The following is an 11,343-nucleotide window of genomic DNA, read 5'->3' on the forward strand; positions in this document are numbered from 1 at the left end:
ACGGCCATAGAGTCTCTCCAAGAGAATGGGGCCAATTACGCTAATCACACTCTGATCAAAGTTTGATCCAAGTGTCGCCATACGATTCTTTCGGATGAGGATAAAAAGGAGTAAAAAATGTCTCCCATTTTTTTTTCCATTCTATCAGTCCTTGAAAATTGGACTGCATTCAGATTCATTCGAGTGCAGTCCGATGGTTCCAACACACTCATTGACTTGCATAGCCAATTGCAATACGAATATCGGGTCAAACTTGGGCATGCTGTGATCTTTTTTGCCTGTCTGGGAGCATGGAGTATGCATAATAACTCCATTTCCTGTTTTCAGCTTTTGTGTGTAGACTGGGAATGTATGAGCAGAGTCATCTCATCATTAGAAGGTAGGTGATTTAATGAGGGCTGTATTGGAGGTATAAATAAGTAAATTTAGTAACACTATACATGGATAAAACTCTATTCTTTGTCACTCCCTGGCCTCAAAGAGTCACTGTACTCCTTCTCTTCCCGGACACTGTATCGGGGCTCGTCCTAAACATGAAGTCTGTATGGAAGTGCAATGAGGCCATAGAGCTCCCCGGTATGCTACATAATTCCTGCATGGGTTTAGAGGGAAAATACCCTTATATGTACAGAACCTAGCTGAACATACAATGTACAGTATACGTCAGAGAAAACAGACCTTTAAATGAAGCTGCAAGCATAAGGGCCCTAAAGCGAACATGGACCATGTGGTGCTCTCCGTATAGGAAGGGTGTACGGTATATCTTCAAGATGGAGATGGCTGTCCCAACGAAAAACATGTTAAAACAAAAACTATATTTAAAAAAAAGTTCAGTAGCAATAATAAAATGACAGGTTTATTATGCAAAACAGAGGCGACAGAAACATTTGGGATTTCAAGAATGTGCTAGTTTTATTTTTACACACAGCTGATTTCACAAATGCACGTTACACAACTACCCTTACATCTTGCCCTAGGAATTTTCTTTACAAATACAAAATTGAACTGAGAAGCAACAAAATATCTACCGAGTTACTTTAAAATAAGATAAATATTAGAAACCTATTTACAGAAGGAAGGAGAGACTTTAAAAATTGACACTACTGTAAAAACTCGCTGCTCAAAAAAGTCGACGTCTGACATAAAACGAACAAACAGAAACAAACATTCACTTCACTAAAGCAAAAAAACATAATAACGTATAGTACAAGAATGGAAGGCACAGTTTTAGTGGGAATCCGGACATAGATATTATAGAATACGCAGAAAAATGTCTGTAGAGATGATCTATACCGCTTACATTTTACACAATCGCAATATGGCCACATACAAAATGTATTTCACTGGTGACCATCTATCCAATTAGTATGGCCAATTTATGATGGTTTGATGAAATGTAACAATTTAAACATTTATAAAAAGCAGGGTGACCAAATGGGCACCATGGCCTTTCACGCCAGCATTCAAGATGTCATTGGAAATAATTTATCGAAAATGTGGAGAGCGTATGTCAGAGAGAATGGTAATAGTTTCCTCCTTTCCTCTTCTAGGGTCACGTCCCATTTTTTAGTGAATTACAGATGTGTCCCTCCTTACTTTTATCTCGCCAAATCCTGAGATGAAAGATGCGAGGTTAATAGTTTTTAATAAAATTTTTAAAAAAATAAAACATGATTTCATGATACTCTGTTGGGAGACGTCTATTCTATTTGTGTCACCCAATACTTGTGCTGTGCATTGCAGCCTGTCAAGGGATGATTTTACTAGCATGTTATAATCTTGTATTGAACTAGATTGTGATAATTTGGAATTGTTACCCATATTCAAGATATACTAAGGGTGGACACATCTGTATGAGAAATTGAAAATGTATCACCAGTGTGAATGAAGCCTTAAAGGGTCCTATATCCATTTTTACTTTAGACACCAGTGTTCCTGAACTGGTAGCGCTCCAACTGTTTCTAAGTTACAGCTCTTCGCTTGCCCTATTACAACATGATGGGAGTTGTAGTTTTGCAGCAGCTAGAGAGAGATCCAAGATGTGGAACCCTGAGGTATACAGTCAGATACTTGTGAATATACTTTGGTATAATTAATGCTGAGACATTTTGGCGTTTTAATTAAATAATAACAAATTTTCAGTCCCTTTAAAAGCTGGACATGCAAGTGCTATAAAATAAAAATGATATTTCTTATCCCTTATGGGGTCCATAGGGTTTGCAATTTATTTCCGTGTTGCTATGTACATGATATTGGAACTGCTGCTGATAAAGCGATATTTCCAATATTAACATTATATGAAAAGTACTGCTCACATTGCATTGCAATTCCCTCATATAATAAAGTGTCTCCGAACTGCAGCCTGGCTTTAATTCCTTAAAGGGAATTAGTCAGCAGGATCTCACACCCCAAACTATTTATATGCACATGTAGATCTTCCAAAGCGATACCTTTACATGACCAGTTCATTCCTCCATTACTGAGAAATCAGTGTTTGACTTAAAATTCAAATGAGGTTGAAAAACTACTGTAGATCTGAAGCCTCTGTCACTCCAGCTCTATTCTCCACTTAGCGCCGCCTCCACCTGCTTGACTGACAGTTTCTTTGTCTGCAGTCACTCAGCATAGAGGCGGTCAGTCAAGAAGGAGGCAGTACTAAGCGGGGAATAGAGCTGGAGTGACAGAGGCTTCAGATTATAGAAATGAGGCTGAAGAACTAGGGTAGATCTGAAGCCTCTGTCACTCCAGCTCTATTCTCCACTTAGCGCCGCCTCCACCTGCTTGACTGACAGTTTCTTTGTCTGCAGTCACTCAGAGGCTGTCAGTCAAGGAGGAGGCAGTACTGAGCAGAGAATAGAGCTGGAGTGACAGAGGCATCAGATTATGCAAATGAGGCTGAAGAACTGTTAAACACCAATTTCTCAGTAATGGAGTAACGCAGTGGCCATGTAAAGATATTGTTGGACTTGTCTACATGTGCAAATAATTAGTTTGTGGGGGGTGAAATCTTGCTGACAGATCCCCTTTAACGGGTAACTCCTATTTTAGAATATGCCATTCCTTTTATGATTGGTGGAGGTCTGACCACTAAGACTCCCAAAAATCTTGATAATGAAGGGATGCAGTTGTTGGTTTGGTGCTCAGATAAACAGCAAAGTCTCTGAGAAGAGCACCAGATTACGTGATCTCCTCAATAAGCAGAAAAGACCAATCAAAAACATAATATATGTTAGAAGAAACGTGCCTCCCACTAAGAAAATCCAAGAGATTTTATGGCTTTCATATAGGACCACTAAAAAGCAAATATTACATATATACATTTTTATTTACATGATGTCCAGGAAAGTATCAGACGTAGAAACTTCCAGCATCGGATTATCACTGAAAACAGTTGCAATTTTACATACAACTGCTTTAGGTCAGTCCTAGTAGTGTGAACATGTACCCCACGTAAAAGTTCATTATCAGTTTGGAGTAATAAGAAAAAGTTATATCAAAATACTTGGCTAGGTCTCCTCTGTGCTCAGTTGGACAAGGTATTACCATTTTTGTTCTTCCAACCAAATTCCAAGTTACTTACCGTACAGTGATCTCTGCCATTAAAATGGTGATGAGGTGTCCATCCTATAACTAATGCAGCTCAAAGACAATAAATCCTTTTAAAATATTACCCTAAACTGTTCTAGAATAGTAGACATAAGAAACCAGTTCCCAATTGGGAACATCTGCCAGAAGTGAGCATAAAGCGGTAAGGGGTGTAGAGGTAGAAGTTGCATCTGGGCCCAAAGGTCCACATGTCACGTAAGAAAAAAGATTTCTAGATGCTACGTGGGGGCTTCGTAACAGATTTTTTGTATTGGGGCCCAGAATATTCAAGTAAGAAAGCGGACACCCCAATCCTTGACCATATTATCCAAATTAATCATATATATAATTATAGTCTTGGGGTATAATATTTTCCCTATAAATCTGTCTCAGAGTCATCATTTTAAATTGAGGGATCATGATGCTAAAACTCATGCTACATCGCCACTCAACTTTCCATCTTTTAGACTAGTTAATTCAAGATCTGAAAATTCTGATAGTATATGCTGTGTAAAAGTCATAATTTTCCCGGTCTACCAGGCGACCAAAGAAAAGTCAAAAACAATTTTACCTGGCTACCAAGATAAAGGCTAGAGATGCGTGAATCCGAACTTAAAAGTTCGGGGTTCCTACAGAACATCCAGCGCTAAACGCCAAACACAGACGTCTGTCGTAAGTCCATTGCGAGAGAGAGAGAGAATATTTTTCCAGATCCAAAGTTCAGGTCTCCATTGTTTTTAATGAGTGCTTCAAGCTAGAGTACAGTTCTGGTACCTGAACCGAACTTTGGACTAACCCCAACTTCCACGGGTCTGCTCATCCCTAGTAAAGGCAAAAAAATTTGGAAAACCTTTGAGATTGGGTTGGATGGCTTGAGATATAATCACACATACAAAAGATATGAAAGACAGACATTCTGTCGGTGTAACTCTAGAACCATTTGTGAAAAAGGGTCCATGACCAATTGTTGGCGTTGAGGGTATTTTGTTTCAAATGATACAGAGGATCATATCCTTATGATTAGCACTGTCCAACTGAGTTAGAGAGCGAGCATGTAGCCAAAAAAAGACCCAAAAAGCAGTTACAAGACAATATACATAGAAAGGAGAACATCTTCTACCTTAGAAGGATCCAAGTGTTGAGTTTAGATCGCCAACACGTTATGTATCAAGAGTTCCAGGCACTGTGGGAGGATTCTACCTGCGATTGTCTAACTTACTACATGCCGATGAGTCACGCTGAGCGTCTGAGACACTGAGCATCTTGAAGGAGGATGGTTAGATGTTACGTGGTGTTGCCAACAAGAACATAATGAAATAAACATTGTAATAAAGTATATAACAATTTTTGAGATTTGTCAGTAACAAAGGCCCATTAATATCTAAACCAGTGAAACAATCCATTTTTTAGGTACCTGATCTCTCAGGAAAAACTACCAACGCCTTAATGGCTGACTGGTTCCTTAATTTAATAGCTGTAGAACTCTTAATGCTTCAAGTTTCAGTCAATACGGACAACCAGGTGGAAATTTCAGCCATAAAGTTTCACCCTATGTTACAAAAAAATGACTAATAGTAAGTACTTAAATAAAAATAGGATCAATAATAAAATTTGAGACATCAGTCTGGGAGACAGAGAAGACCGATGATATGATGACATATCTAGTACTACACATCTGGCTATGTTCACGCTGAGTTTTTTTGAGGAGTTCTTCAAGCAGAAACTGCTTCAGGAAACTCTCATTTTATGGAGGAGTTTTTAGAGAAGTTTTTCTTTCCCATGAAGAGGTTTTGTAAGAGATTTTTCCTCAAGCAAAGTTTTTTTTTTGCAGACTTTTGATTGGACAGGGCCATGTTGGAGACATTTCTTTCAAGATCCTCTTCAAAGAAATGACATGCACTTTATTCCACTAGACATTTTTCAAAAACTTCTACAGGAAACAAAAAAGGTAAAAGAAAACTCCTTGTGAATAGCAAAATGGATTTCCCATAGAAATGATTTAGAAGAGGTTTTCTAGAGTTTTTGAGTACCTTTTTTTTGAGAGGATCAGCTCGACAAAATTCAGTGTGAACATACTCTTAGGATCCAATTTAGAGGAGGAAGTTCATGTTGCCACATCCCATCCAAATATATAAGGACGCTTCTCAATCCTTGCAAGAGCCAAGACTGGTCTCACTGTTTGGCCAACCCCTCAACCTTGTTAGATGTTGTAATGAAGGTTTAGACTGCCATGGTAAAGGGGAATGAGGTCAGTTCTATGACCCCCTCCCCAAACTCAAGAGGCAATCTTATGGGCTGTCTCAGTAACCCATCCTAATCTGAAGATCTTTGTGGCTACACGACCAACCATCTCTCCAGAGATGATGTCAAATTGTTGAAAGCCATTGGGCTACAAACTCAAAGCTTAAATACGTATTTTCTAGTTTTCAGCATATCATATAAAAACTGACAAGACTGGAAAATCGGCAGAGATCTCCCTATTAAGTGCTCTGCACTACAAAAGTAAAAAAAAAAAAAAAAAAAAATGTCTAAAAACAATAAATTAAGTTTTCTTCAAGCGATAAAATGAACACAATTTGTGCTACTTTGGCTGTAAACGCATTTCTCTGCAGGGATCATCTGCAGGAAATTATTTGCCGAAATATTCCCCTATTATCGTTTTAGTTCCCCACTTTCAGTGACTAAGTTCATATTTTCTTTCTGATACCCACAACATTTCCACCATTGACCAAATAAAAAAATAAAAAATAAAAACAATAAACTAAAATTTTAAAAATCTCCCGCGAGATTGTACATGGATTAATGATTTTCTACGCGCAGGTCTGTTCTTTAAAGCAAGATCCATAAATGTGTTGTCAGAGAATAGCAGCATTAACAGACGCGCGGCACTCTGGTTTGACCATTCGGAGGTGAAGCCACTTGTCTGGTGTCGTATGGTTTGTGCAGGTTGCAGGTTGCCAGCTATGTATAAGGTCCATTCTGACGATTACATGAATGTGGTACTGTTCAAGTTGCCAGCTCTAGGTTTCAGGCAGTCACTGAGCTAGCAGCTTCTGGGTCGTCCAGAAAAGCTTGTTTCTCGTTATTTAATACATTGGTCCTTTTGTAATCGCCTGTATTCCTGTCTGGTGTGGAGCCAATAGCTTCATTACTGTGCCACATGCCATAAAAGAAGTAAATCAGCAAACCTGCAAAAAGACAGTGAGAAGAATTGTTACTCGGGTCAAAGGATTACGAGAAAAACATTGCTGCTTTCTTCTAAAAACAGCACCACACCTGTTCACAGGCCAAGTGTGGAATTGCAGCTTAGCCCAATAGGCTGCAATACACTAATCCACTCATGATTCATCTGAACAAGACTAATTGCATAGATAACAGTCTGCACTACCTAAATAGTGCAGTGCACTATCCAGCGTGTTTGGTACGATGCACTAATTTTTGATTTGTGGCAGGACAGAGGCCAATTTTAGGTCTCCGTTTGCCATAACAACCATCATCTCCCCACGACTATTCTCCCTCTATCAATTTGCTTACAGGGCGTAATCACTGCTGATGTACAGTGGTGTGAGAAAGTGTTTGCCCCCTTCCTGATTTCTTATTCTTTTGCATGTTTGTCACACTTAAATGTTTCAGATCACAAAGCAAATGTAAATATTAGACAAAGATAACACAAGTAAGCACAAAATGCAGTTTTTAAATAAAGATCTTTATTATTAAGGGGCTAATTTAGCTTGTTGTCTGGTTCCCAGCCACCCTGCAGTCTAGCAGTGCGGCTGAGCAAGCTCTTTTCAGTACAGCACTGATCTAAAGCTATCTGAATGGCTGGCGCACGATCTGGCCCGCTTTAGTGTCCCTGAACTCATTTGATGCTGCTACAATATCAGTGAATGCACAGTTTGGACCAGTAGAGCAAATACACCAGTTGTCCGAACTGTCAATCATCAGAAGCTCACAGCCCCCCTGCTATCAGGAAGCCGGGAGGCTAAAGATGATAAGAGAGAACAACCCTTTAAAAAGACACCTGACAACTGATACATGGGCAGCATGTATCAGACCCTGGCAGCATGATCTCAGCCTTATATGTTTAACTCTGGAACGCTGCGGTGTTTCAGAGAAAATTAGCTTTGAAGCTGCACAGGAGACGTGTCAAACAGACGAATCCCCGGCGCTGCCAGTGACTGAAAGGTCTCTCCCTGCATGCGCGTGTAGGGAGAAACCTGTCACTCCAAGGGAGTGGCCATGGTGAAGACGCCTGGGATCCGTCTGTCCAACAAGTTTCCCGTGCAGTTTATGGCTTTTAAACTATGTTTTTCTCTGAAATGCTGCAGAGATGTCAGACTCCTTTTAATTTAACCTGATGTCTTACAGTAAAGTAATAAGCCAAAAGGTTAGTCTCTACATTGTAACTTACCTATTACCATCCAAATGGCGAATCGTACCCAGGTGCCTCCACCGAGCTGCATCATCAGGTATACATTGACAAAAATGCTCAAGATGGGGATAATAGGAACACACGGTACCTATGAGGACACACAGATCATTAGGAGGAGGCTCACAGTTCTACTGGCTTCAGTGTAATTCTACTTATATATCTTTACAATGGTGAAGTGTCACTACATGCAATGTTTTATACAAGTTTCAATTACCTGGTATCTAAAAGCTTAAAGGGGTTTTCCCACGAACAAAAGTTCTTTTTAATCAAAAGATCTTGGAATAATAATAATTTTCACAATTGGATGTGTTTAAATAAAATGTTCCTGTGCTGAGATAATCTTATAAATGTGCCCCTGCTGTGTACTGTGTAATGGCAGTGTCTGACCGTACAGGAACATGGTCTGATCATACCACAGCTCCTGGGCAGGGGAGGAAGCAAAAGAGTATACAGACATTACAGCATGGGATCACAGCGATTCTTTCTGTGAGGTAAAACATTGTTTAAAAACAGGCAGGGAAATGTTTTACCTCACAGAAAGAATCGCTGTCATCCCCTGCTGTCCTGTCTGTATACTCTTTTGCTTCCTCCCCTGCCCAGGAGCTGTGGTATGATCAGACCATGTTCCTGTACGGTCAGACACGGCCATTACACAGTACACAGCAGGGGCACATTTATAAGATTATCTCAGCACAGGAACATTTTATTTAAACACATCCAATTGTGGAACTTATTATTATTCCAAGTTCTATTGATTAAAATGAACTTTTGTTCATGGGAAAACCCCATTTATAAGACTAGCATCTTATGTGGTAGAGGGGCTTTTGGTCCCCATCAGACACCAGTATCTGGTTAAATCTCTCATGTAAGCCCCCACTAGAGCTGTGCCCCGGCCATGTGAAACTGCTGCGTACCTTAAATGAGAGTTTCGTTTTGCTCTCTGGTTGTCTCCAAATGATGATAGTCAGAACTAAACATAACAGAAATGTGATCGCAAGTGGAATTATAATGGAGGCTTCTCCATTTATCAAGCAGTCTTGTCCCCAAACCATCAGGCAGCAAAAGGTAATGATAAGTACACCTGAAAAGAGAAAATGGTGGAAAACGAAATCTTCTTTGCAAGAGGAAAATACTGGCGCCAAGGAGCGCCCCCTAGACACTCAAATACTAGGTTTTCCTTTAGGTAATACCAGAACTTTAAAGAGAATCTGAAAAACAGTCCTGAACTATATAAAGTTTGGATAGCTGAAGGATCACATATCCAAGGGTGTAATTCTTATCTCTGAACTGACCATGCAGTCAACTCTCATATGGCCAATGCTCTGCAATGCGATATATCCCCAGACTCCTCAGCTCTGGCAAACCGTACAGCAGATCTTAGAATCTATACAGTATATAATTGTCACGGGTGTGTCAGATGTGACAGTCGCTTTGCATCTGGCTGCAGAAGATCTTTTCGTTTGGCATTGCAGACACCTTCCTAAATCTGTCTTACTTTAGGACCCAGCGGCTACCTCCCTCCTGTTCTGATTGACACCCTGGCCTGGTTGTTTAAATACTTTCAGTTTGCTACAGGGAGGCATCGGTGATATTCACATGTTCCCTTTTGAAGGCTTGGAGCTATTGCAATCTGCTTACTTCCTCTCTGGTGCTCTAGTGATATACAGGGCTTAGCTTTCCTGTTCGGTGATTGGTGAGGAACCAATATAGGGATGGTAGGGGAGACAGGGTGATATTTGATCAGCCTAGGAGATCTCCACTCCCCCTTTCCCTAGTGTCTGGGATCCCTTCCCCTTATCCCTTCGTGTTGCACGTTGTCTTTCCTACACTGTGCGTAACAATAATATAGTAGTGCACAGCTATTTTTTTTATGGTGATATTCCCTGTAAAAAAGGACTTGTAAATTTCCAGGAATATGTAACTTTTTTAACCCGTTGGAAATGCCGCTGTTCTCCTGAATCTGGCGCGGCTTTTCTTTTTTTTCTGCGCCTCTCTATTGCTGAGATACGAGCCAATCTTCCTTGAATATAAATTTTGATTTGTTAGCCAAGTGGGTTGTGGCCCTTATCTCTTCTCTGTGGGCGTTTTCTTGAGGATCATGCCCTGTTGGCTACCAAGACCACATTTACATACAAGAAAAAGGGCCCATATCTCAGGAATGGAGTGGCGTAGGAAGAAAAGAAAAACAATGCCAGATTCAGGAGAACAGCGGCATTTACGCTAGGTAAGAAAAGATTACATATTTATGGCAAGTGACCGGTCATCTAATTCCTCTGTATAGTTACCCTGATATTCCTATAGGTGGGTTTAGGATGATATGTACCATTAGCTCTGTAGCTATATTTTCTGACCGTACGGTTTAATTCTTTCTCATATTAGGTGACTGTAAAGCACTCATTTCTATGAAGGAGGATGGATATTTCAATACTCACCTACAATGCCAGCTGCAATATTTACTACAGATCCTGATATTCTGGTTGGTTCTTGGTTTTGGGGACAGAAGAGCATCTGAAAAGTGAATTTCTCATATTCACCCAGGATCCCATTTTGAGACTCACTGGTACTGACGGACTCATTTATATCTGCCTCATCGTTAGTACTGGCCATTTGATAGGCAAGATTTGGCTGTTCTGGCTGATACCTGTGAAGCAACAACACAGCTGTTAAGTAAACAGATTCTCTATTGAATAAGTCGTCCTAAAGTCTTCCTAAAAGGGGCTGTACAGGATAATAAAGTCACGTATGCCTAAGTCCAAGTGTTATCTATCCTTGGATTGTGTCTGGTTTCACAACTCAATGCAATTTTACTTTAATGGACTTGAACTACAATACCACGCACACTCTTTGGACAGATAGGGCATGATTTTTGGAAGAAACCAGCAATGATTTCCATGATCCCATATAACCCCTTTAAGTTTGAAACATACATACATTAAATATATGTATGTAGAGCGAAAGAGAGACCTGAAATTCATGGTTGTTATCTATAATATATAGAGAGAACTATGGGAGAAAAAAATGCCATACCGAAAAACAAAAAAGGAACGTGAACCAAAAAAAAATAGATAATGCCGAAATGAAACATATTTTAATCTTAAATAGATTAAAGTATTATTTTGATATAATATTTTTTAGCTCCCTTCCCCCACCACCATGCAGTTGTAAAAAAAAATTCTCAGTCTGAAACTAGGCAAAAATTGATGTCGGTGATAAAAAAAATAATTGCCTCATTATTTTCCTTTCCAAGGGCGCTGTCTGGTATTGCAGTTCACCTCTGTTTATACCCCTGTTATTTTTACAAAGGTTGAATGGGCTGTCTGCTATTT

The 11,343-nt window shown here is 39.7% G+C and overlaps 1 protein-coding gene across 1 annotated transcript in view; it reads right to left on the bottom strand.

The window, feature by feature from the left end:
* Positions 1 to 886: 886 nt before the first annotated feature.
* SLC7A1 (solute carrier family 7 member 1) overlaps positions 887 to 11,343 on the bottom strand; it is a 50,303-nt gene continuing 39,846 nt past the window's right edge. The window contains exons 9-12 of the mRNA XM_073662486.1: positions 10,450 to 10,658; positions 8,932 to 9,098; positions 7,997 to 8,105; positions 887 to 6,773 (exon numbers count right to left, since the gene is read on the bottom strand). Coding sequence (XP_073518587.1) covers positions 6,613 to 6,773; positions 7,997 to 8,105; positions 8,932 to 9,098; positions 10,450 to 10,658 — 646 coding nt within the window. The 3' untranslated portion in view covers positions 887 to 6,612. The remainder of the gene's footprint in view (positions 6,774 to 7,996; positions 8,106 to 8,931; positions 9,099 to 10,449; positions 10,659 to 11,343) is intronic.

The sequence above is a fragment of the Phyllobates terribilis genome, unplaced genomic scaffold (assembly GCF_046119375.1).
Source record: "Phyllobates terribilis strain yellow unplaced genomic scaffold, ASM4611937v1 Scaffold_2__4_contigs__length_985480577, whole genome shotgun sequence".
NCBI classification, from domain to species: Eukaryota; Metazoa; Chordata; class Amphibia; order Anura; family Dendrobatidae; genus Phyllobates; species Phyllobates terribilis.